Below are 27,210 nucleotides of genomic sequence, written 5' to 3' on the forward strand. Positions count from 1 at the left end.
TAGAGGAGGTTTAGGATAGCAAAGAAAACAGGCATAAATTAGGGCAAAACCATTTGGGTTTGTTCTTGCTGCAGGGCAATAGTGGGAACAGAAAAAGAAAATTAACCTCCTTTTTCCCAGGATTCTGCCTTACCTGGAGCATTTACCTTCCCTAAGAGGTGGCAGATGGATTTCTTTATTTTTCTTCAGGCTTGGGAAGCATCCAGGATTTTTGGAGGAGCACCTCAAGAGTTAGATTTAGGTGTTTCCTTGGCATATTCCAGCTGCTGCTCCTGGATCTTCTGATGCCATCCTGGACTCTGTCTTTAAGGTTCTTGGGATGGTCTTTAAGGTTCCTTCCAACCCAAACCATTCTGTGGTTCTGGTTTGTTGGGGGTCTGAGTACTTGGCACCTTCATTGTAATTATTTTTTTCAAGTTTAGGTAATTAATCATCTCAGACAAGTTCTGGTTGCTAAAGTGGGACAGAATATTTGTGTGAGAAGGCAGAGTCCTGGCTGGACACTTGAGGGAAGGACCTGAGTGAATTTGAACCAAAAGTGCGTGGGTTTAAATTTAATTAAACAAAAACAAAACCAAAAATTGTTCCTTTTTAAAGCAACATTTTGTATTTTAAACAAAGAATACAGAGCTATGGGCAGACTTCCAGAAAAGCAACAAATTTCTAGTTGGAGTAGGGTCTTTAGTGGTGAAACAAAACTGAAACCCCCAAAGGGAACCAAGAGCTGTGGTGGCCTGGAGGCTGCAGGAGATCACCGTGATGGATTAAAGGGAAGCTCCACAGCTGCACACAGCACCTGCCACCACAGCTCTGGCACAGCTTTTCCATCCATGGGGAGGTCTCATCCATGACTTTTGGCTCCACTTTCCATCTGCAGGATGTCCAAAGGTTACAGAATTCCCATGGGAGGATTCCCAGTGCAGAGCTGGAAGGATCCCAGTGCTGGTGGGATGAGTCCTGCAGGTTTAGTGCTGCTGTCCACTGAATCTTCACAAAAAAACATCAAAACCTCTGGCAGGAAATAAATCAACTCCTGGATCTTTTGCTGGTTTTGGGAATTTGGGTGGAGTAGACCAGGCTGTGACTCCTCCAGGGCTGCACCTCTAGAAATTTGCCCTGTAGCCCCTTTGTATTTTAACACCCTTAATGCTTCCAGACCTGATGCACATGAGGGTTTGTGCCCCAATTCTCCTCATCCTGAGGTCTGCAGAGTCCCCATGGACTTCAGTGGTGTTTGTGGGGCAGGGAGATTGTCAAAACTCTGAATTTCATCCAGCCTAAAAGCTACAACAGAACCAACATGATTGTTTGGTGCAAAGAGAAGAGCCTGGTCCTGCAGAGTGTCCATCCCTTCCCTCTCTGGAGTTACCACAGGGACATCCCTGTCATGTCAGGGGGAGTTGTGTCCAGGTTCAGCTGGATATTGGGAAAATTTCTTCATGGAAAGGGTTGTCCAGCCCTGGCACAGCTGCCCAGGACAGGGTGGAGTCCCCATCTCTGGAGGGGTTTAAAAGTCAGGTGGATGTGGCACTTGGGGACATGGTCAGTGGTGGCCTTGTAGTGCTGGGGGAATGGTTGAACTTGATATTCTTAGAGATCTTTTCCAACCTAAATAATTCTGTGATTCTATAAAATTGAGTGGATTTATCCACAAACTTTACTTTGACAATGAATTTAGAGTCTGGAGGTGCAGCTCTTTCGTGAACACACTGAAGTGGAGCAGTGACAGTGGCAGAAGTGAAACCCATTTTCATTTGGTCTCTGCTGCTCTAGTTTGGTTTTTTTGGTTTTTTTTTTTTTGCTCATATTTAGCTTTGTTAAAAGCCTTACTCTGCACTATCACCATCTGAGGGTTTGGTTGAGGTTCAGCTGGAGCAGGATGGGGCTGAGGTGCACAGGGTGTGTGGGTGTGTCACAGGGTGTCCTGATCAGCGCTGATAACAGATCTGGAGATGCAGACACTGGCCCTCAGAAAGGAACCACCAAAAAGGGTTCTGAGGACCCCAGGTATCAATGACAGGCAGAAAGGAGCCTGAAAGTTGCTTTTTGAGCTGCTGTAATTTTGATCTTGTGTCCTGAAGGAGAGAGGCACAATATCCAGGCTACCACAATGTTATATTTAAATCCACAGCTCAGAAATCCATCTGTGGGAGGAATGAAGAATATCCTGTTGCTGTCCAGTGCTATAACTTGCTGGAGCTTGATCCTTGGGTTGCTTCCTGAATGGTCACTCCCTGTCCTCATCCCTCTCCCTGTCCCAGCTCCTTCACACACAAAAAGCCCAGCCAAAACCACCACTTGACTCCTGCCTTATGTGGATCTGTCTTAAAACCAGATCCTGCTTGCTTTCAAGTGGATAAATCTCTGCCTGGGGCTTGGCAGGTGTGGGCTGGGATCTGGTGGAATGATGGGCAGGAAAACCCAAGTGAAACCTCTCCCAGCAGGAACAAGGATGTTTCCATCACTGTGATTTGCACTGGTGAGCAGAGCAGGGAGTGGCAATAGGGTGGGATGTGGGTTTGGGACAACCCATGTGTCCCTTGGTCAGACAAGGAAATTCTTAAATTTGACATTTAGCAAGCAAAAAGCATGATGGGATATGGGATTTATTTCCCAAAGTTTTAGGAAAGCACAAATTATAAAATCCTGGAATGGTTTGGGTTGGAAGGACCTTGAAGATCATCTCATTCCTACACCCTGCCATGGGCAAGGACACCTTCCAGCATCCCAGGGTGCTCCAAGCCCTGTCCAGCCTGGCCCTGGACATCTCCAGGGATCCAGGGGCAGCCACAGCTGCCCTGGCCACCCCGTTCCACTCCATTTATTCACTCCCAAAATGCACAGGACACAGCACAGCCTCTTGCAAACTCCTGGTGTGTGTCCCACCTGCTCTGTTCATGAAGTGGGTCAGATTAAGACCTTCCCAAAAATGAAACCAGTGCTGATCCATCAGCAGGAGTTGCCCTTGAAGCATTTTGTGAGGTTCTGCCCCCAGTGCACTGCTCAAAACCTCGTGTCCATTCCCCTTCCCAGCTGCTCCCAGCAAACCCCGGCTGTGCAGAGGACAACTGGTGCTGCAAGTGGGTTTTTTCCCCCCTTCAGACTTTTGTTTATTCATTAAGGAAGTCAAAAGAGGAAGAGGAATAGAAAGGTTGCAAATGTTTTGCTTAGAAATGAGACCTCAGTGACTGGGCTGCACGTTGCCCTGTGTGGGATACATTGGGCAGCTCTGGTGGCAGCTCAGGAAGACCCAAGGTGTGCTCAGGTAGGGTCACAGCTTGTTTGTGTGTCTGCTTACATCCATGTGGCCCAGGGTTCCTATGGGAACGGGCTGGGAGAGCTGGGGTTGGTCAGCTCATTAAAGTGAAGGCTCAGGGGAGAACTTCCAGCACCTTCCAGTGCCTAAAGAGGCTCCAGGAGAGCTGGAGAGGGATTTGGGGCAAGGGCCTGGAGTGACAGCACAGGGGAATGATCTTTGCACTGGCAGAGAGTAGGTTTAGACTGGATATTGGGGAAAGGATTTTACTCTGAGGGTGCTGAGGCCCTGGCACAGCTGAGGCTGCCCCTGGATCCCTGGAAGTGCCCAAGTGCCAAGGCAGGGCAGGGCTTGCAGCAAACTGGGATAATGAAAGGTGTCCCTGCCCATGGCAAGGGGTAACTGGGTGATGTTTAAGGTCCCTTCCAACCCAAACATTCCATAATTTTGTATGCCAGTGTTTGTCTGTCAGATCTTCGCTCATCAAAGCCTCTCACTTGGAGTTGTGGGTCCATTGGCTGCCCAGAGCCTGGCTCTTCAAGATGCAGAAATCCTCCTCTGCATCCCGGGATTTCTTCTCCCAGCTGCATCACTTTCATTTGCAAATGATGCCTCCTTTCAAACACCTTTGCCCTGTCTCTTTGCACATTCCAATCTAAAAACCAGCGAGGTTTTCTAAATTTTACAGGCACCAGGAGATTGTGGGGTGCTCCTGCCCTGGGATCAGGCACCAGCCCTGCATCCCATGCACGGGAGCAGAAAATGCCAGGGAATGGCTGCTCTGTGCACACAGAGAGGGCAGGGCAAGGAAGGCAGAGAGCTTTGCCAAGGGAAATGGGCCTGTTACACACACAGAGTGTTTTCTTTGGGTGTTTGTTTCCCAGCCCTTGCCCGGGATGCAGAGCTGCCTTTGGGAGACTCAGCCCGCCGGGTTTATCTCGGGGTGTGGCTTTGCTGCAGGCTCTTATCAGGTGTGTCCTGGTGAGCAAAGCCATTCGAACAAAAGCCTTTCACCTCCATTTGTGCACAGTTCCTGAGCTTGGCCAGGGGCTGCTGTCTGCACCGGGGTGGGATTGGTCCACAGTTAATGTGTCTGCAAGAAAACTGATCGGTTTTTGGTCGTTAATACTTCTTTTTTGAGATGGAAATCCTAGGGTGGATTGGTACAGATGAATGAGGTTAGAAACACCAGTGAGGCAACATGGAAGGACCAGGACCAAAATTAATTAGATTAGAATTACAGAATATTAGAATTACAGAACCATTGAGGTTGGAAAAGACTTTTAAGATCACCTCTGGAAGGAATTGCCATGGTTTAGAAGAGTAGCAGAGCTTTTCCTCCTGGAAACTGCTGGCTTGTTCAGCTGTCAGGAGAGAGCTGGATGCTTTCCTTCTCTCAGCTGCTCCTTTAGCTCTGACAGGCTGTTTGCTGGGATGAAAGGAGAGACACCAACAGCAAAACTGTGAGAGCTGCAGCATTTGTTGCTGTCACACCTGTGTGGTGGCACTGCCAGCACGGCAAACAGGCAGGTAGAGTAAATAACGCTCGGTTTTGTTTTTTTTTTTAGTTCTTTTTCTACAAGAAAGGAGATAACAACTGGATGCTGTCCCATTTTCAGCCTAGGAATTGTTTGCCAGACTTGAATTACAGGAATTGCTGTGGTGAGGCAGAGCAGCTCCATGGGCTGGAGCTGGCAGGGCTGGGGGAGCCCTGGGCCCCGCGTTGTGCTCCCGTCAGGAACGATTAAAGGAGCTGTTTGTGATGGAAACTAAACCAAATTGGGCTGATGCTTTAAGGGGAAATAAAACAGGGAAGAATAACTTTATTGAGCTTGTTTATTAAATCTTGCTGTGTTCCCTTCTGAGCAGCAGAAACTGTTGGAGCTGCTGGTGCAGCCAGCTCGTGTTTTGTCTTTCCCTTTTTTGAGCTTGATTTGGTGTGGAGAGGCTTTGCACAAAACCTTTTCATATCCCTTTGGCTTAGTTGCAATCCTAAACTGATCTGCTGGTGACAGACTAAAACTAATTATCACCAAAGAGTGCAGAGAAGAGGTTTTAAAGCTCTTGTTTTGCTAAGATGGAGGATGTTCAGAGAGGCTTGGGAATTACTGGGTGTTAGGATGCTGATGTTGGCCCATGCCAGGATGCATATTCCATCACAGAGAGGGAGAGAAGAGTTTGCTTTCACTGCTAAACTACTTAGAGAAGGTTCTGCTTAAAGATGAGGGGGGAAAGCCACCACCCAGCTGCTCATGCTCAAGGGGAGCAGCAGAAGAGCAGAAGGAAGCTGAGTCCAGATTTTTTCCCTTTGTATCTCACTAATTCCTTTGTCCCTGCAGCTGAAGCAGCTCAGTTCTGCTCCTTGCTCCAGCTGGTTATGGAGCATCTCCCAGTTCCTGTGTGCTTCTGGCTTTTTAGTGTTTCATCCTTCCACTTTTATTGAAGATCACCCAGTTCCACCCCTGCCATGGGCAGGGACTCCTTCCACTATCCCAGGCTGCTCCAAGACCTCTCCAGCCTGTCCTTGCACACTTCCAGAGATGGGGCAGCCTCAGCTTCTCTGGGCATCTTCTTCCAGGTTTCCCCTGGGCTGGTTTGGTGTTTCACAGCCTTATTCTCTGAGCAGTGATGGATTTTTGGTGCTGTACAGAGCGTATTGTGTTTGCTCTCACCTGTGGCGCAGTGAGAGTTACCAGATGGTTTGCTCCAAGTTGATTTTTAACACTTCTAGTAGCAGTAGCTCAGTGCTTGCTGCTCTTCTGCTGTATGTTTTTTAGCCAGGCAAAGTGCCAGCACGTCTGTCAGAGGAAAAACTCCTGGCTGGATCCTGGAGAATAAACCAACCTTGAATTCCCTCTGCAGGGAGAGACCTCAATTCCCACAGGGAGGATTTTTCAGCATAATGGTCCCATTTGGTAAATTAGTGACCAGTTTTAGAAGGAAAATTGGATGAGTTTGGGAGCATCCCTTGGTATTCAGAAGGAGGAGGGAGATGTGGTGCAGCACCAGCCCCTGGAGCTGAGCAGCAGCAGCAGCAGAGCCATTCTCTGGACAGGGACACAACCACAGCCCTGCAGGATACCTGTGGGATAGATAAAGAAATCCAAGTTTTGGCAAAAGCCCCTGAAGGTGTTAATAAAAATCCCATCATAGTTACCTACTCCAGGTAGAGCTGCCTGTGTGTGGTGATTTAATGATTTAACCAAGGCTCTGCTGTGAGTTTTGGGGTGTCCTGTGCAGGGCCAGGAGGACTCAATGATCCTTTTGGTTCCTCCCCAGCTCTGGATATTCTACAATTCCAGAAGGAAAAGCAGTCACTTTGCAGTTTTATTTGTTCCTCCCTTATCCTTGCTCATTCCATTGGAAAGATTTAGGATTTTGGGTTTTTTTTTCTTTTAGGACAGGGATCACCAGGTTACTCTTATGATACCTCCCTGATCCCAGCAACCATTCCTACCTCTGTTGCAATTCAGGTGGAATTGGAAGAGGTACAGTGGAGTGGCTCTGTTTTTATGTTTTTCTTCACATAAATTTGATACAAAGTGCAAGAGATTTGGGTCTCCTGCTCTTTATTTGCTTTACACTCACCTCAGAGGGTTGTTTTTCCAGCAGCCACCTATAACCCCACCTGTTTTGTACATCAGTTTAGGGGGAGTTTAGGATGTGATATTTAGGACCCAGAGAACAGAAACCAGCATTCCAGAGGCAGCAGATCCCACCAGCTGCCCTCACCCCTTCTCCTCCTGTTTTGGGTTGCTGTGGGGCTGTGCCTGCCCCAGCAGGATCCCCGAGGAGCTCCAGCCTTTTCAGAGGCAGCAGCTCCCTCACAGAGCCGTCCCACAGGACTGTGGCAGATTGCAAACACTCTCAGCACAATCACAGCAGCCCAATTAGCATAATGATGCTGCCTAATTTATGCACAAATTGCCCTAATTTATGTGTGTCGATACATATGATTAAACCAAGCACAGGTGGAACAGGGTTTGGTCTCACCCAGCCAGTGAAGCACAAAGCTTCCCAATCCCAAAATGTGTGAAAAATCCCAAAATTCCTTCTTTGTATTACTAAAATATGGAGCTTTGTGTTGTTTTGCTCTGGCAGCATGAATGGGGTGCAGGGCAGGGCTCAACTCATGGCAGGAGGTAAGAGAATAAAGGATTCCTGGGCTGAGATTTGCATGGATTAAAGGCAGCTTTAATTTGCCTTGATACACTTGGGTTTCAGGTGGATTAACAGGCAGTGGGATTTGGGGCTGTCTAGCCAACAAATAATACCTGCCTTCCTGTTATTTTCATTATTTTAATAGGGGATGAAGGACTCTGGAGCTGTAGGCCACCTTTGCCAACCCCTGATCTTGAGCATTTTTGTGTGTTGTAACCATTTTTGTATTTTATACCATTAATATTCCCAAATAACAAAACTGCTGTCGTCATCTGAATTCCCAGAGCATTTTCTCAGCAGGGTTCTTCCAAAAAACCCCTCTCAGATTGTAACCTTGTATTCCTCATTTTAATGAAAGAAATAGGTGAATTTTTTTTTTTCATAGAATCACAAACTGGTGATCTTAAAGATCACCTTGTTCCTATTAATCTGTCATGGTATCGATCACCTGTGAAATTCTGTGATTTCCCTGCACTTAGCACCATCCAAAGCTGTGCTTGGAATCTCTCAGCCTCATGAATGAAGGAATAAATTGACCATGAAAATATTGACAGCACATTTGCTTATGCCAACTTCCTGACTGGGTCCCATAAAATTTACCTCTTTGTTTAAATGCACAGAGCTAACCAATATTCCCATCCTAAATCTCAAACTCTGTACCAGCTACTGGGAAGAAAATGAAGTCTATCCCAAAAATTAACTCTCTCTTAGCCAAAACCAGGACAAGCTGGCCACAGCACCAAGGCTCTCTGAGTTGGAGAAGTTTTTGGGCAGCTCTCAGGCACAGGGTGGGATCCTTGGGGTGTTCTGCACAGGGTTAGGAGTTGGACTCAGTGATTCTGATGGGTCCTTTTGAGCTCAGGATATTCCATGGTTGTAACCATCCTGGAAGACACTTGACCCTGAGTCCAATGGTCTTTTTCATAACTGGAATCTCTTTCTGAATCAACTTTTGATTGTCAGAAATACCTGGGTCAGGTCAGTGTTGGGTTTCCCAGTGCTGCCAGGATTAGAAAACTGAATTTTCGTGGTAGAGAATGAAAGTTCCTTCCTATATCTGGCATGTCTTCCTTGCCATTGGTGTGGTGTAACAGCAGGTTAAATTGCTTTCATCCAAATGCATTCAAAGGGTTTAGAAATAATAATTATGAATTATTATGGTTTTCCCAAGGTCAGTGGGTTTCAGGGATGGCTTTCCACACTCTGATGGCACCAGATCCTCCTGATGCAGCTTTTTGGGAGGATTATCTGGCAGGAGGATTTCACTGCTGGCACATCATGGCCCAGTGGGGTCAGGGAAAGGCAGAGGAGTGGAAAGGACGTGTGGGACTGCAGGAGCCAAACGTGGGACACAGCTCTGTGCCACTCTTGCTCCTTGGCAGTCACACTTCCTCTCTGCACAGAAACTGGTTTCTGAGGCCAGTGAGTAATTTCTAAGAACAGATGTGGATGTAAGACACTCCTGGGAGTGTGTACAACATGAGATGTTTCTGCTCTCATACTCGAGGGCCTCACCACGCTCTGTACCTGTCACAAGGAGTGAGGGCTGTGACTCACTGCAAGTCACACATCCCAAATTCCCCTCTGCTCCTGCCTCTGCTCCCTTTTTGCAGCCCTCTGAAGGCACAGCCAGCTCACACACGTGCCACTGGCATTTACGAGCTCCCTTGTGTTCCTTGTGCCTCTGCATTTGCTGGGTTTTGTGTGCACTCCTCTTGCAGGAGGTGCTGTCCTTGTCTTGTGCAAGGAGCTTTGGGAAAACTCAGCTTCATTGCTGATTCCCTCTGAACTCTCAGATGGTGGGAGTTTTGGAGAAGAGGAGGCTTTGGGGAGACCTTCCAGCACCTAGAGAGGCTAAAACAGAGCTGGAGAGGGACTTTGGACAAGAGCATGGAGGGATGGGATATGGGGAAATGAACTTAAGCTGTAGGAGAATAAATTTAAATGGGATATGAGGAAGAAATCCTTGGTTTGAGGGTGATGAGCCGTGGCACAAGTTACCCAGAGAGATTGTGGAATTCTCATCCCTGGAAATGCCCAAAGCCAGGTTGGGCAGGTTTGGAGCAACCTGGAGTAGTGGTAGAAGATCACTGGACTTGATCATCTCCACAGGTCACTTCCAACCCAAACCATTCCACAATTCTGTGATTCTCTTTCATCATTCAGCACCACCCAAAGCTGTGTTTGGAATCTGTCTTGAAGGAATAAATTTGCCATGAAAATTTACCCAGAGAGATTGTGAACTTCCCATCCCTGGAAATGTCCAAATCCAGGTTGGACAGGTTTGGAGCAACCTGGGGTGGTGGAAGGTTTCCCTGTCCATGGCAGTGACACGACTTGATCATCTCCACAGGTCACTTCCAACCCAAACCATTCCATCATTCTGTGATTGTCTTTCATTCAGCACCATCCAAAGCTGTGTTTGGAATCTGTCTTGTGAATGAAGGAATAAATTTGCCATGAAAATTTACCCAGAGAGATTGTGAACTTCTCATCCCTGGAAATGCCCAAATCTAGGTTGGGCAGGTTTGGAGCAACCTGGAGTAGGGGTAGAAGATCACTGGACTTGATCATCTCCAGAGGTCCTTTCTGACCCAAACCATTCCATCATTCTGTGATTCTCTTTCATCATTCAGCACCACCCAAAGCTGTGTTTGGAATCTGTCAGCCTTATGAATGAAGGAATAAATTGGCCATGAAAATATTGACAGCGCATTTGCTTATGCCAACTTCCTGACTGGGTCCCATAAAATTTGCTGCTTTGTTGAAATGCACGGAGCTAACCAAAGGATGGCGGAATTCACAGGGAGGAGAGGACAGGCTGAAGGCTGGACTGAATTCTTGTAGCCCTCAGACCCCTCTGCCCCAGGACAGCAGCTCTGGGAGGTGTTGGGAAGTGCTGGATCATAAGGAAGAAAATGCAAGTGGGATGTGGGAATACCAACAAGTCTGGCACATCTGGGGTCACTCATTTAGAGCCAGAGCCAAGAGAAAGCAAATACCTCAGCTGTTCTCCAGCTCCCTTAAAAAAGAAGTATCAGGAAAATCACCCAGCTCTCCTCCTCCCTGGCAGATCCAATGTCTTTAATCTGCTCTGTGTCACAGCTTCTCTTACACTGGAATTGCTGGTGGTCTGCTCGGGTTAAGCAGCCATTCTGGCAGGCTTCAGAGCAGACATCATTTCCAGGTCTCATTGCTTTGAAGCTCCCAGTTCTATCACACTCACATAGAACTAAATCAGATTTTTTTTCTTCTCAGTGGAGGCAGAAAATCAGCCCTGTGAGCCCATCTGATTGCAGTGCTGAGGCTTGTCTAATTGAACAAGTGCTCGAGTCAACACTTGAGCAGGATGGAAAACAATGAGGAGATCACCCAGGGATTATGTCTGAGCTCCACAGCTCCTGGCACTGACAGAGCAGATGGCTGGGTCACATCCTGCCCAAGGCTGGCCAGCAAAGATGTCGACAGGAAAAAAAAAATTAAATTAATTTGGTTTAAATGTATTCAACTCGAAATCTACAAGTGCCTCAGGTCTCTAATTCTGTGCTCAGGTCTCTAATTCTGTGCTTTAGAGCAGCAGCCCAGAAGATGGGATTAGTTGGGGGGTTGGCTGTGCAGAATCCTGCAAGGAGCCCTGCTGCTGCTGCTGCCTCAAAGCTGATGTGGGTAAAAAACATTTTGGGAAGGGGAACTGAGATGCAGGGACTGGAGACAATTTGGCTGGTCCTGGAAAAGTGGGGACCAACCAGGAGCAGTGTGGGCATGGCAGGTGAGCTGTGAGCCCGTGGTGTGGCTGTGCTGATGGAGCCAGGAACCCAAACCCACGCAATGGTGGGGAGGGAGGTGCTTTGTGCAAGTGTGGGGACATCACAAACATCCCTGCAGGTCTCCAGCCTGTTCCTTATGGGATCACACCTGATCCTACAGCCAGAGTCTGGATCCAGAGAGCTTTGGGCTGGTGGCTGTGCCATGGGGATGTGGCCACCAGAAATCCTGGTGACCTCCATGTGGCTTTGTGTCCCCTTCCCTTGGGAAGGAAAGGGAGGAAATGAACACACAGAACTGCTTTTCCCAATGCCCCAACTATTTCTGTCTGGGGGAATGCACCCTCAGAAGAGCCCTCACTACAACAGCAATTATCTATTCCCTCTAGCTTTGGACTCTCCTATATTTATTTGCTTTTACCCAAACAGCAGTGCATCCATCTGCATTCCCAAGCTGGGAATATCAGAGTCCCTTCATCTGCAACTGCTGCTGCCCTGTAATTCCCTCCTGCCACCTCTTCCCAAAAGCACTTTTAACCCTGGGAACTCCCAGTTTTGCTCTCTGTACTTAAAAGTTATTTTCATTTTTTTTGTGTGTGTCTGTAGCTTGAGCAATAATAAAAAATTGCATTTTGCATCTGGTAAAATGGAGTGGAATTGCCTTGCTGGCAGCAGTAAAAATGCTGTTTCCCTAAGATGTTGCTGTATTTGTCTTCTTTGATTCTAAAAGCATTTTTGTTTGTTTGTTTCCAGGGGGCAGCACTGGAAGAACCTTTATGGGCTCCTAATGAAGTGCAGGTGGACGATTGACTGATGATAATTAAGGTAGGAAGAGGTGCTGGTAATTTCGGCATCTTTTTTGTCCTGTCCTTGCAATAAAATGGTGCTGGCCAGTGGCCATCACTATTTTGGGGTTCATGGCTCTATGGCCAAGCAGTAACTTGTGCTAAAGCGTCCCTTTAAACACAGATGGAAGGGAAATCTTATTTAAGAACTACCTGGGAATGTAACTAAGTGGAAAAAATCTGACTTCCTCCCCCAGAGGATAATAAGGTCTCTGTTGGTGCAGAGTTGGAAGGGACATGACTCTTATTTGAGAGCACTCAGCACAGGGATTTTTTTGTTCTGCTGAAACCCAGTGGTTGGGTTGGAATTCAGGTTCTAACTTGCAATCTCAGGGAAAAAAAAAAGAAAACTTGAACTAAAGATATATTTTATTCGTTTATTTTCATCATCTCGAGCGTCTGTGGAAAGCTGGTCTATCTCCAAATGTGGCAAGAGAGTGCTCAGTTCTTGATGGATGAAACAGAGGAAAATCCCTGATTTAAAAGCAGCAAACTGTTGTACAAACTTGGAGAAGGAAATACAAATGTGAGCAGAGCTGAATGGATTTCTGAGTAGTTTTTGTGCTGCTTTTACACCTGAATTCTTGCCTTGCTGGGTTGTTTCTGCCATGGTGGTTGTGCATCATCAGGAGGCTGAGATGGTCACTGCTGGTCTCTGCCTCCCCTTCCTGAAGCAAAGAGGGTCAGCACAGAGACCCCCAAATATCTACTGGAGCAGAGGCTTTGCTTCCTCTCACAATTTGGGTTTTCACTTCTGATTCGTGGCTTCACTTCATGGCTGCTTGGTTTTTGGTGTCAGCAGAGAGCTGTTGGAAGGAGAGGGGGAAATTCAAGCTGCAACAAGAACAAATTCTTTGAACGTGGGTTTACCGTTCTCCAGCCTATTCCTGCTTTTTGTTTGGCTTGTGATAAGATGCACTGCTGTGGAATTTGCTTGGAGCAGGGATTTGCATGAATTATTGTTCCTTGCAACGTGCACATGTGTTCAAACCCTCTCCCTGTGCTCCATGGTACCCCAGCACCCCTTTGGAGGAGGATTTGTGTGCTGGGGTGCAGTGATCAGCAAAATCCAAGTGCTTGGGGGAAGGAAGGCTGCAGTGATAAAAACAAAGTGCTGAAATAAGGGGAAAACTCCTCCAGGGCTGTGCAGCAGCGTTGGGATTTGTGTGTTTATTCTGTGGGCTGACTTTATCCCAGCGTGATTTTATAAAAGCAACATCCTCCTGTTAGGGAAAAAACTCAGCAGTGCTTGGCCTCTTGCAGAGTTCACTTTTTATTTAGGAGGTGTAATGGCATCAGTCACAGCTGCTGATTGATGTAGTGCGGCCCAAAATTATGTACAAGATGGGAGTAAACAGTCATTGGGGATGGTGTCGTGATTCTGCACTTGGAGCTTTTCATTTGAAAGGTTTTCCCCTTCTCCTAAAGAGATCTTTCTGTAAATCACTAATTAAGCAAATGAGCTACAGTGACATCAGTCTAACTCCAAAAAGAGCTGGTGTTTTGGAGAAACCTTCAAGCTGCAGACTCTCAATTATCCAATATTTAAAATTATGGTGTCTTAGAGGAATAGAAAAAGCAAGGAAAGAATTACTGGAATTTTGGGTGACTTCAGGTTTCACATACAAAATCAAGTTTTTTTATGTAATTCTGAATTCTACACTGATGCTAAATCTGGTGTCCTCACTAAATTTGACTAAATCTGATGGCATTAAAAATTTGCTTGCAATTCTCTTACTTCCTTTTTGTAGAGAGTAGAAAAGGTTAAGGCAAATACATTGGGATGTTCATCCACAATACTTTGTGCAATGTATTTATTTTCTGAAAAATTCACTTTGATGGCGAAACTGGGGGAGCTTCTGCCTCCAGAGCATCAGGGGCAGGCATGAGTGGATGTTCATCTGCAATACTTTGTGCAATATGTTTATTTTCTGAAAAATTGACTTTGATGGGGAAAACTGGGGAGAGCTTCTGCTCCCAGAGCATCAGGGGCAGGTGTGAGCGATGGGAGCATAATTTGTGAGGTCCTGGGTTGGGAAGAGCACCAGAGAAGCAATCAGAGCAAGGTGCTGAGTGTGCTGGAGCTGTGGCATTGTGTGGAGCTGTATCTGAGCGTGCAAAGCACTCCCAGAGCTGCTGAAAAGGGCAGAAACCATCAGGGTGTGGAGGGGACCCTCCCTTGACACCAGTGCCGTGGTTTTGAGAGGGGGAGCGCTAAAACCACAGATCTTATTTCAACAAACCCCATCCAAAGCCATGCACAACCTCTGCACCATCCATATCCTCCTCCAGCTGTGTTGCCAGCAGGTTTTGGGGAGGTGGGAGCCACGCTGGGGTGTCCTGGATTTGCAGAAGAGCTCGACACGTGTGGTTTCCTCCACCGGTTCCCCGAGCTGTTGTTTTCGGTGCTAGCCACAATAACTGAAATGTCTTTCCTGAGAGATAAGTCAGTAATTGTGGTTGGCTCCTTCCTCTGGTGTTTGTTCTCTCAGTAACTTGAAAGTTTATTTATCACCAGGGTGCTGCTGGTGCTCCCCTCCAGCACGGTCCCACAGCTTCTCCCTCAAGGATTGCTCCTCAAAAAAGTGCCACAGCTTCATCTTCTCCTCAGGAACGTGCAGTTGTGACCAAATTTCATGAGATGACTGGAAGTGGTGGGTCAGGACTCATCCCAGCCCTGCACTGCTTCATTTTGGTGGATTCTGCTTGGATTGGCCAAAGTGGTTTTTGCCCCACTTGGATTTGCAATTTTGGTCAAAGCCACCACCAGCTTCAGTGCTTCTGAGCCCTGTAAAGATTGCTGTCACAGTTTGGACCTTGCTGATCCTTGGAGCACGTTTTGGAAACACAGAGTTTGCCCAGAGACCATAAATCACAAGTGAAATGTGCTCCTAAATCCCACTGGCACTTCTCCCCACCTCTTTCCTGTGAAGCTTCAAACTTCTGCAATGAAATTTGATCATCCTGCTGAGGTGAGCTGACCTGGCCTAAAAAACACCCTGGGATTTGCAGGGACTGCAAACCCTCATTCCCAGCACACACCTCCAGCACTGGGTGGTTGGAGCTGAGCATGGAATGGGGACAGGAAGGAGAAAACTCCTTGCAAAAACCACTGCAGGCAGCGTGTCAGGACCTGCAGCCCCTACCTGGAGCTGCTGGGTATAAATAAACACATCCACCCTCCTTATTTCTGACAACTGCCTCCCTGAGGAGTAATTTATTTTTTTTTTCCCCAGTAGCTTGTTCTGCAAGCAGGTTTCCTCTTGCAGGTGATTAGGAAAACCTCATTTTTATGTTAATTAGGCATAACTATCAGTGCACAGACATCAACTGCTCTCACATCCTTCTGAGACTGCAATTTTTATTGAAATTCAGTCCTGAAAAACCGAAACCAGCAACTGATGTACCTGTTGCCTGAACAGATGGGAAACTGCACCAAAGGGGTGGTTGTCTCATAAAAAACGTTGCCAGGGTGTAGCAACCACAGGTTCAGCTTTCAGGAGGCTTGCAGCTGCAGTCAGTTTAGGTTTTTAGCTGTGTTTGCTTGCTAAGTTTGAGGGCTTCCTTAACAACTTGTCTCCACTGAGATCAAGCCATGTTAATTTAGTTAATTGCAGCTAAGCACAGCTGCTGCTGACACTGGTGGGCCTGCACCTATAGGAGCAAATCTTTTTCATGTTGTTGTCTCCAAACACATCCCTGCTTTGATTGTATTTGTTCCAGTGGGAGGATTGAGCTGATTCACATTTTCAATAAAAAAGATCCTTCAGTTTTGGCAGATTGGCTGCACCATCCATCAAAGTGCTGAAGGTTGGATGGGGTTTGGAGCAACCTGGTTCAGTGGAAAGTGTGGAACTAAATTGTCTTTAAGATCCCTTCCAACAGAAAAGAAGAGGGAGCTCACTCAGATACGTTTTGGGTTTGTGGGCAAAACACAAGTGCAGCTGCTTTGGTGACATTTTTTCACAGTACCAGAGGTGGAGGGGCCAGAGGAGAACATCTGGTCCCAGCTGATACAAACCAAAATCCATGAAATTCTGGAGATGCACCCAATTGGAATTGCCCTGTCCTTCCCCAACACCACAGGGAGGTTTCAGGAACACGTTTGCCCAGCAGTGGGATCAGCCAGGTCACTGCTAACACCATTAACTTCTCCTGCCTCCTTCTCCAGAACTCAGCTCTCTGATATTATTTAAGGATTTTGTAATCCAAATCCTTGAGGTTCCTTGCAGAAATCTAAAACAAATACATCCATCTTATCAGGCCTTTCCAAGAGCAAAGCATGGAAATCCCCTGGCTGGCACCGTCACCGGTGTTTTCCTCTCTCTGCACCAGCAAATCTCCTTCAACATTGCTGGAAAAATCTGCCCTGGATTATGCAATGATGAAGAAGAAAGAATGAAAATTTACCCAGGAATTTGGCCAGGGACATGTGGACCCCTCACAGCTCCAGTTGGGTGGATTGTGATGCGTTGAACACATGGATGTGGTGCAGAACTGTCCCTTGGTCAGGAACCTGTTCCCTTTTCACACAGAGTCATTCTGAGGGCAGGCACATATCTGGGTTGGGGATTTTTGTGTGTGGATGTCCACAGGGAGATAAGGCAGGCTGGAAAAATTAATTATTTTGTGTATTTCCCAGGGCTGGGATCCATTGATTTTTTTCTTTTTTTTTTCTTTTTTTTAACTTTTTTCTTTTTTTTTCTGTTTTTTTTCTTTTTTTAAGTTAGGGTTGGGATTAAATGTATTGATGGTATTTTGTGTTTGGATTCAGATTTTTATTCATTTTTATTTATATGACAATCTTACATCTTTCGAATTCTATAATATTTTACTAACAAGTTATAAAATGGTTTCATATTTATCTTTTTAAAGGAAAAACTATTTAATGAAGTGGCACAAATTATTTTTACTTTTAACTTAATAATTACTTATGTCTTGTAATGTGGACTTTTTTGTTTAGTTATAAATATTACTTAAATTTATGAAGAAGAAGGACTAATTACTGCTTTAAAACATGTATTTTAGCTTTATATATATTATTATATTTTAAAACTTTCAACTCTGTTTTCTACTCTGTGATAGTACACACTTCTATTCAAACTAGTGTTTGAATAGTGTTAGTGTTATTAATTAATTTTGGAAGCTTTCTCTATGGCTTCAGGTCAAATGCAGGGTTTTCTTGAGGGTCTTTCAACACAGAAAATGTCAAATTCTCATCATCCAGGGTTCCAGCAGGGATCCTTCAGCTGTGGTGGCCTCAGGTGGGTGCATGTCATGGGAAGTGATACCTGGCAGCAGGTAAAAGCTGCAGGTGGGGAGAAGCCAGACAAGCTTTTGATGCGTAAATCCTCCAGCTCTGACGCAAAATGTGAAATTTTTCTTACAAACTCCACCAGTTTCTCTGAGCTTTGTCAAAATACAACAGCATTTGTGTGAGAGAGGGCACAGTTGGTACCTGTGGAGCCAAGGGCTGAGCTCGCTGGGCAAGGAGGTAAATTAAAATTATAATTTTATAGTTATAAAATGGCTTGGGGGTCTGGAAGGGTGCTCTGGAGGAGGAGGAGGAGGAGGAGGACAGCTTTATTTGGTTGAGGGAATTTAATGTCCAAACTTGATTTTTAATGCATTTTTTAGGTGCCCATCTATATTTAAGATATTCTCCCTTCCTCTCCTGTCCTCTCTTACCCAGTGTAAGCTGTAGTGCAGGAAGTGGGTGGTGTACCAGGTGAAATGTGTAAAATGTACAATATTTGGGGAAGGAAATACTGTAATCTATAATTTTGCTGCTGCAGAGAGCATTTGTGAGGTGGGGGCTGTGTCTGAGCTGCTTGGCCAGGTCCTGCTTCCATTTGATGTGGTTTGTGTGCCTTGGTGAGAATTCCCTCTTTGCAGAGCTGGAGGGAGGGCAGAAGCTCTTTAAAGTGAAACATTTCAGATATAAATTGAGTTTATGCTGCAATAAAGTTGTGTTTTACCTCTTCATGGCTCTTTTTCCCCCATGGAAGGTGCCCAGCTTGGCTGCACCTCACTCAGCACATTCTTGGCAACCTCAGGTCTTAACCTTGGGCTGAGCTTTGAGGAAGCTCAAGGTCGAGCTGTTGCTCTAGAGGAAGTTTGTGAGTCCAAAATTCAACTAGACCTGGTCATTTAATAAAAAAATCTGAAAAAATAAAAGAAAGCAGACAAAAAATATTCATATGGGCTGCTTCCAGTCTTGTACAAGGGGGTGGAGAAGTCATAGAACCACAGAATCATAAAATGTTCTGGGTTGAAAAAGATCTTAAAAACCATTTAATCCAATTCTTTGCCATGTGCAGGGACACCTTCCACTAGACCAGCTTGCTAAATCAACAAGATCATGTGAACAAGACCATGATTTAGTAAAATCTTTGTATTTGAGGGAAACTAGTTTAGAGGATGAAATGTTGCTGTTTCTCCCCCAAAATGAGTGGATGTTATGGCACCTAAAGTGACATCTGAGCTGCTGAGGAAGCACAAGGTCAAGCTGCTGTTGCTCTAGAGGAAGTTTTTGGGTTCAAAATTCAACTAGACCTGGTCCTTAATTTCATTTTAAAAAATCAAACAAACAAACAAAAAAGCAAACAAACACAAAATATTAGTATGGGTGCTTCCAGTCTTGTACAAGGGGGTGGAGAAGTCATAGAATCACAGAACCATAAAGAGATCTTTAAAACCATTTAATCCAACCCCTTGCCATGTGCAGGGACACCTTCCACTAGACCAGCTTGCTAAATCAACAAGATCATGTGAACAAGACCATGATTTAGTAAAATATTTGTATTTGAGGGAAACTAGTTTAGAGGATGAAATGTTGCTGTTTCTCCCCCAAAATGAGTGGATGTTATGGCACCTAAAGTGACATCTGGGCTGCTGAGGTACAGGTGGGACTGAGCAGGGAGGTCTCTGCAGCTGCATCCATCTGGGTTTTGTTATTTAAGGTTCCCATTTGTTATTTAAGGTTCCTCCTTGCAGAGGAAACTTGTGGGGAGGTGAGAGCTCTGCAGGAGTGAGGAATGGCTGAAGGGATTAAGCAGCAGAAAGGTGGTGGAGAAATGTGGCAGCTGAGTTGGGTTTTTCAGGAGAGGAGTTGGTCAGGATTCACATTGTGTTGGTGTTTTAGTCCATGTGAGAAGACTCAGGTGTGTGGAAATGTTTGGGATGTTCAGCATCTCCCTGCCTTCATCCCAAAGATGAGCTCAAAGTTACAGCTGGTGACCAAGGACAGTGTGAAGGGTGTGGAGGGAAAGAGCTAAATCTGAGCAAAAATGAAATTATTTGGAAGGGCTGGAGTTCTGCCCTTCAATGCTTCCATGTGAAGGGTCTGGAGGGAAAGAGCTAAATCTGAGCAAAAATGGAATTATTTGGAAGGGCTGGAGTTCTTCCCTTCAGTGCTTCCATGTGAAGGGTCTGGAGGGAAAGAGCTAAATCTGAGCAAAAATGGAATTATTTGGAAGGGCTGTAGCTCTGCCCCAAGCTGGGAGGTGCAGGGAGCCCCAGGAATGGCTGAAACACCCGGGGATCCCCATGAAGGGTGGTGCTGGCTGGATTTTCCCCTTCCCAGTCTGTTTTGGGATGAACACACAGGATGAGGATTCTGCCAGAGCAGGTGTCCCTTGCAGCCATCATTCACTGTCAAAAAACCAACCTGAAACTCTCCAGCTGCAGTGGATCAGTGCTGCAGCTGCTGCCAGGTCACCACATCTTCAAAGGAAAGAAGAACCCCCTGCAGGTGCTGGGGGACAAGAAAACCTGAACCCCCACACTGAGGTGCTGCTCCACCTCCTCCCAGAGGCTCAGCTTGTCTGTCCTGGAGCTCACACCCACCTTGGGCAGGATGGGGATTGGTTTGCTCAAATGCCAGGTCACAGGAAATGAATCTTCTGCTCCTCAAGTGCTGTGAGCAGCATTGAAACCACCCCAAAATATTTCACCAGGGGTGCTCACAGGTGTCCAGAGCACAAAAACAAATTGGGAAGCCCAGTCTGGCACTGGTTTTGAGGCAGTTGATCAGTGGAAGATCAGCTTTGCTGCTGTTTTGCTTCAGAGGCCAATCTGTTAAAAGTCCTTTTCCCAAGCAGCCAGAGGCTTGATCAAAACCTATTTCATATCTATTTCTTTATTTTTATGTGCTTTGAATCCTGAAATGGGTCATTTAGGAAGATGGTTTAGATGTGAGATGTTGGCTGGCAACCCAGCTCTGCATTAAGTGCTTTAAAACATCCACTCCCCACTTCAATTTTATTTGCTCTTAAATAAAATAAAAAAAAAAAGATAATATCTGCTAGACACCAGTTTGTTCATCCCTCAGGCAGGTGTTCAGGGGTTTTCATTGTTTTTAAAGTGGCTGTTTCTGGGCTTTTGGGAGGGCTGTCAGCTTGCTGAAGTCCATGATGGATCTGTAAGAGGTGCTTAATTGGAAGTGCTGGTTCAATTATGGGATGCAGACAATCAGCAGGATGCTCAGCCTTTGGTCCCCTCACTGTGCTCTGGGCATCCCTGCTTTGTCATCTCATGGGCTTTGAGCCTTAGCAGGGGAACAAATTCTTCCTCAGTGCTCCATGCCTTGCTGGTAATGAAATGACTTTATTTCCTTATGCAGCAATCATCATTTAAATCAATTTTCCCTGTCACAAAAGGAAAGAAATGTCATGAACTGATTTTCTCCTTCTCTTCACCGTGAGGCAGATTTTTGCTTTTCAAAGGAAAATACCTTTTAAAACATTTGCACTTCCTTTCAGCTTGAATGATTTCATCCATACTCTGATTTTTATGAACAAAGGCTCACAGCAAGATGACATTCAGCCCTTTCAGCTGTTGATTTATCCCAGTCTTTATTCTTGGGAGCAAAAATATGGAAAAATTCTGTGTTACACAATTTTTAACATACATTTTCAGAGTTTCATACCACAGAGCATTGTGGGTTTGTTGTTTTTTCCCCAGTGATGCTTTAACATCTGAATTTGGTACAATTCACTGCTTTTGAAGCATTTGGTGACTTTTGCTTTGTGCTTGATCCACTTTTGATGTGAATTGTCCCAACTTCTGTTTCGGGGGAGGAGCAAAGTTATTTTTTTTCTCACCAGCCCACATGGCATTGAATCCATCTGGAGCACGTGGCTGCTGTAATGCAGAAACCACACTTTTTTTTTTTTTCTTTTTTCTCACAAATTCTTCCCTGTGTGACTTCAGTAGTTAAAGCTGGTTCAGTCTCCTGCCCTGGGACTGTCGTGCTGGAAGCTGAAATCTGTTTGTGTTTAAAGATGCTGCTTCTATTTTGGTAGGAAAATGCATCATCAAGAAGTCTTTCTTCCCACTAGCTGCACACTCAGCCTGGAATAAGGACTCCAGGGGCACATCCTAATGAAATAACCCACTGAGACAAAAAAAATAAAAAATAAATAAAACCACCACTGATAGTGGGATCAAGCTGGATGCTTCCCAAAAGGAATAATTCTAAGTTTTGTGTGGCAGAGGTTGGGCACCACGGAGGCTGGTGACTGATGAGATGGTGTTGGGAGAAAGCTGTTGGTTAAACAAATTCTGATGTGTTAGAGGATAGGAATTTTTATATGGGATGCTGTGTCTCATCAGCAGAAAATAGCAGGGATTTGGGAAATGGCAGCCCTGGAAGTCTTGGGGATGTTGGTGGATGAAAGGCTGGATGTGCCCTGGGTGATCCCACATTGTGGGCAGCAGGGAAGGGGGAATTCAGTGTTCAGTGCCTGAAGGGGCTCCAGGAGAGCTGGAGAGGGACTTTGGGCAAAGGATGGAGGGGCAGGACACAGGGAATGGCTCCCACTGCCAGAGGGCAGGGATGGATGGGATATTGGGAATTAGGAATTGTTCCCTGTGAGGGTGGGGAGGCCCTGGAGCAGCTGGGGCTGCCCCTGGATCCCTGGAAGTGCCCAAGGCCAGGTTGGACAGGGCTTGGAGCACCCTGGGACACTGGAAGGTGTCCCTGCCCATGGCAGGGGGTGGGACTTGATCTTTAAGATCCCTCCCAACCCAACCCATTCCATGATCCTGGCTCCAGGATGGCATTTTCATTCAATTCAGATAGGCTGGGATGCAGTGAGGGTCATTAACAGGGGCAGGGGCGTTAATTAACCCACAGGACACTTGCAAGGGGGTGTCTGCACGCAGCCATTCCTTGTGGAACACACAGGAAGGGTTCTGCCCTTGAAGCAAACTTCAGAAGTTGGGAATGTGGTGGGGAATGAAGGAATTTCTCCCCTAAAAATCAATGCAGTTGCATAGAGGATGTGTCAGGGACTGAAGGAACTCACCCAGAGTTCTTTTCCCATCCCTGTCCTGCCTCCCTCGCGTGGATCAAGATGAATCAAGGACACAACACAGGAGAAGGGGTTGGGTGTCCCTCTCTGAGAGCCACCAGCAGCTGATCCTGCTGCTCCTGCTGCTCTCACACCACACATCCCATCCTCCCCAATATTCCTAGAGGGATTTACAGAGCCTCTGAAGTGATTGAAGTGCTCACAAGTATTTGAATATCCCAGTGAATGTTTATCTGCAATTAAAGCCTTGGGAAAACATTGTGGAACGCAGAGCCATCACTGGAGTCCTGCTTCCCTTTGTGTCAAACTGGGAAATGCTGGCTTTGATCCTCTCTTATCCCCATGGATTGGGGCCATCTCCTTTCTTCTCTGCACTCAGGACCCACAGCAGCATCTGGGACCCAAACAAGCAGCAGCCAGGCTCATCTCTCCAATTTTCAGGCTTGCCAGGCATTTTGTGAGATGGTACCAGCTTTGGTACTTCAAAGAAAGGTGTCAGAAATGCAAAAATGAGCAATTAAGGATTAATCTGCTTGTGGGGATGGGGATCTGCCTCCCCCTCCTGATTGCAGTGTAAATTAGTGGTTGACTAGAGGCCTGTAGTGGAGCTATTTATACCTCCAAGGTTTGAATTATAGCTGGATAGATTATATCATCCCTTTGTTTAATCCTTTTTCCTTTCTTCTGTCAGGCTTTTGACCTCAGTGATTTTCAAAGCAGTCAGATTCGCTTCCTACGGTTTTCTTGTGCTGGTATTTGTATCCAGGAAAGGGGAGGAGAATTTAGATGGCTTTTTCTGTACTGTTTTATTTTCTCTTGCTCTCCCTTACTCATTTCCTCATTCAACAGCCCAGTCCTTTTTTTTTTTTTTCCTTTTTAACCTTTTCAGGCATTTTCATTCCGCAACTGTCATTGCCTTTCTAAGGCTTTTTTTTATTTTCTAGGGCTTCAAAACAGCAGAGTGGGTGAATATTCCACTTTATAGGCTTGAACTGTTCCCAAAAATATTGGGAGTGAAGCTCTCCTGCCATGCACCTGCCTGCTGGTCAGACCCACAGCTCTCCTTCATTTCCCCCCACCCCTGGACAGAGCAGTGTGAGGGAGGCTGCTGTTGTTGCTCTTGGATTTATTGGCTGTGATTTTGCAAATAAATGCTTTATAATCACTTCCTTGCTGCTCCTTGCAGCCAAGAAAGGGAGACAGGGAAGGGCAGGCTGCCTCCCTGTGCTCTGCCTTTCCCTTTGGGTTTGCACTTCCTATTTCCAAAACTGCTTCTTTTTTTTTTTTTAGACCTCTAATAAGTGTTAGAGGGTTTAAAATATATATTTATTCTTACAGCTCTCTAAAAGTCGTGTTTTAAACAAAACCACCCCAAAGTTGGCCCTGGGGCAGTGGCTGCAGTGGTTCCTGGCTCTTTGCTCTGTTGCTGCAGTTTGGATTTTCCTGTATTTCCCATCCAGGAGAAGCTGTCAGAAAAATAAAGGGCACAGGAGATGTGGAAGTCAGCTGAATATTTTTAAATATCAGAACATGCTGTACAAGGATGGGAATTAAATGTTGCTGCTGAAGCAAGCAGGGAGTTCCTCTGCAGTGTGAGCTTCCCTCACATTTTCCTCGATGGGTTTTCCTACCTGGAGCAGCCCTCCCACCTAAAAAAATCCTATTTGCCTTCAAATCCTTTTGTGGCAAGGATTTACACACATGGTTGGATGGTTTTGGACAAGAGGGAGTGAAAATCTCCAGCACAACTCCTGGCAGGAGTGGAAACCTTTAAAAAGTGAATCTGAGCTGGGCACCTGTGGGATGGGAACAGCCTTTAATGAGCTCTGATTTCCATCCCTGTATTTCCTCATCCCTGGAACTCTCCAAGGCCAGGTTGGATGGGGCTTGGAGTAACCTGGGCTGGTGAAAGGTGTCCCTGTCCCAGAGGGAGGACCTTGAAGTGGCAGCAGGCTCTTGGATCCAGTGGGGCATTATTTGCTGAAGATCAAGCCCAAGATAACAATTTTTTATAATAAATTCAAATATTTTTTACCACCAGACATGAATATAAAATCCTTTGGGGAAATAGGATGGTGGCTGGAGTAGAGTTTTCCCATTTAGTGCTTTTTCAAGGGTATTTTTGAAACCATTGCATTTTTGACACCCTTTATCAGTATGTGCTCAACCTCCAGCCTGGTGGGTATTTGGGGCTTTGTTTGTCTCTTGCAGCCCTCCCAACATTTGTGAACAATTATTTCTTTGGAGCAGCATTTGAGCCCTTACTCCTTTTTCTCCAACTGCTGCCCACAATTTGGCCACATCTCAGCCTTTCTCCTTGGTATTTCTGGGAAGTGGAAGCTGTTTCCTGGTGCAGAAAACCCAATTATTGGATAAACTCAGATCCTTCATCTGGAATGAAGTTGAAAATATTCATCAGGCAGCACCAGAATCATAACTTCATTTTCAGACACCTGGGGAGTGTTGGAAGCAATTAAGGCTGAGCAGATGGGATGGGTCCCTCTGCCCTGTCCCATTACCCCACCCTTTCTTACTCTTTTCTCTGCTTCCTTTCCTTCCTCCCTAAAAAAGGAGAAGGGGGAAGAAAAGCAAAGTAACTTATATGGATAGAGGGGAGGTGTAATTATGAGCAGTGGGATTAATTTAAAAAGGAAGATTTCAGGGAGACTCTGACTTCCTTTGACATGTTGAGGGGTTTTGGTAGAGGATAAAAGGAAAATAAACTAATTTATTCCTAAATTGTAATTCCTTTTTGGTATTAATCTGTTTCATTAGTGTAGTTCACAAATGCTCACAGGCAGGGGAGAGAGGGGGGCAGCAAATTGAAATGAAGACATTTTCAAAAGGAAAATCTTGCTAGGAAAGGCTTCCTGCAGGGAGAAATCATATCCCAGGAGAAGAGCTGGAAACTCCACTGCTTTGGACTTTTCAAGTGAGACTGGATAAAGCAATTGGGGAAATTTCTTGTAGGGAGCAGTTTTTGCTGCGTGGTGGGTACGACCAGATGGTTTAATTGATCCCTTCCCTGGCCAGTCCATGTGGTTTTCATTTCCTCCTGGGGAAAAAAAACCTTTCCTCCTGGGAAGGGCACTGGGCTGAGGAGTGTGGTGCCCTCAGGGATCTGTCACTGCTTACAGGGTTGCTGTTCTGAGCTGTGATTCTGCTACTCTGAAATATTTTTAATTTTAAAAGATTTTTTTTTATCCCTGCTGTGACTCTTTCTAGGTTTAGGAGGTTGTAACCATCTTTGGAGGGAGTGCTCTTCCCCTTCCTGCAGCTGAGGCATCTCCCAAAACTGCCTGGTGTCCATGGGAGCCTGTGAACTGAAAATGGTTTCACTGAGATCTGAACAGCTTTTCCTTGACTTGCACCCACAGTAAAAATCCTGTTTATTATTGCTCCACGAGCTCTGAGAATGGGGAAGAAATTGGAGCAGAATGTGTCATTATAGTATCACAGAATGGGCATTGAAGCTCAGCCTGGTGGATATTTGGGTATGAATGGGAATGGTTGGAAAGGTTCTTTAAAGGTCATCTCATTCCATCCCCTGCCATGGGCAGGGGCACCTTCTACCATCCCAAGCTGCTCCAAGCCCCATCCAACCTGGCCTTGGACACTTCAGGGATCCAGGTGATGCCTTGTGAAGGCTGACCTAGAGCAGAGGCTGGACAGAGCTAAAGAATAAAGCAGGGATTTATTAGGAGGCCTCAATGGATGCACCTTGGGCAGCACAAGAGCCCAGCCAGGGCTGCACCCAAGATGAACCAAAATGGTCACAAAATGGACACCTGGTCACAGGGTCTCTCACTTTGATCAGTTCTTCTTCATTTGCATACTGGAGTTAATTGTCCAATTCCAGCTTTAGCCCATGCAGTCCCATCCTTCTTGTTTTTCTCTCTCCAGCCCACAGTGTTTGTGCTCTTGACCTGAGATTTGGATCATTTGTCCTTGGTCCCCAGCTGGAGCAGGAATTGTTTTGTCTCCCTGCTCTGTGCACAGAGCTCATCATGCCCTCATATGAAACCCAGACCCACACACTAAAGCAGCACAGAATGTGAAAAATAGAAAAGCCAAAACCTGAGGCATCACAGGGGCAGCCACAGCTTCTCTGGGTGCCCTGTAGCTGGCCATGAACTTTTTATTTCCCCTCTCTTTTCCCCTTGGTCATCCTGCAGGTTGGTGATGAGGAGCCCTTTTGAAGCAGGTTAGGATTTGCCCCAGTTTTCACATTAAATTTTGTGGCCCTTGGTGTGTTGTGGCTGAATCACAGCTTGATGGCCATGAGTGCTTTGCCACCAACCTTGTTTATCAGCCAAGGTGAGTGCTGTGCCTGTTGATGGGGAGAAAAGCAAGGATCTTGGTACGGATTTCCAAGGAGGAATGGGAAGATCTGGGAATAATTTCTTACCTAAGAATGATGGTTGTGATGGAGGAAACAGCTGTAGGACGTGGGAGGAGGGAAAAGTGAGAAAGTGGACTGTGTGTAACATTTAGGAAGGAGATGGATTGAGTTTGGTTTAGTGCTGAATGTGAATTCTTGATATACAGAGAGCTGGAGAAGGGAAAATGAGGATTAGAGAGCACTGGATAAAGGAACAACTTGTGTGATGCAGTTGAGCAGATCCAGCTTCATGGTTGTTTTTATTTTGGAGAGATGGGGGTGCATGTGAACACAGTCCACACAGGCCTGGTTTGGAGGCCGTGGGCACTGCAGTGCCCATCTTTATTTGATTCTCTCCTTCAGGACTCTCATTTCCTTATTTCATGTGCAAGAATTGAACCTCTCCTCAGGAAAAGCCTGTGGAGCTCACCTCAGGATTTGTGCTCAGAGCACATTCACTCCCTCACACAAGATCAAGGTCAGATTT

At 45.9% G+C, this 27,210-nt stretch overlaps 1 protein-coding gene across 1 annotated transcript in view; it reads left to right on the forward strand.

Annotated features, from left to right (window-relative positions):
• PTPRA (protein tyrosine phosphatase receptor type A) overlaps positions 1 to 27,210 on the forward strand; it is a 100,804-nt gene that overhangs the window by 20,465 nt on the left and 53,129 nt on the right. Inside the window, exon 2 of the mRNA XM_064712019.1 lies at positions 11,935 to 12,006. Coding sequence (XP_064568089.1) covers positions 11,995 to 12,006 — 12 coding nt within the window. The 5' untranslated portion in view covers positions 11,935 to 11,994. The remainder of the gene's footprint in view (positions 1 to 11,934; positions 12,007 to 27,210) is intronic.

The sequence above is a fragment of the Zonotrichia leucophrys genome, chromosome 4 (genome assembly GCF_028769735.1).
Source record: "Zonotrichia leucophrys gambelii isolate GWCS_2022_RI chromosome 4, RI_Zleu_2.0, whole genome shotgun sequence".
Classification (NCBI taxonomy): Eukaryota; Metazoa; Chordata; class Aves; order Passeriformes; family Passerellidae; genus Zonotrichia; species Zonotrichia leucophrys.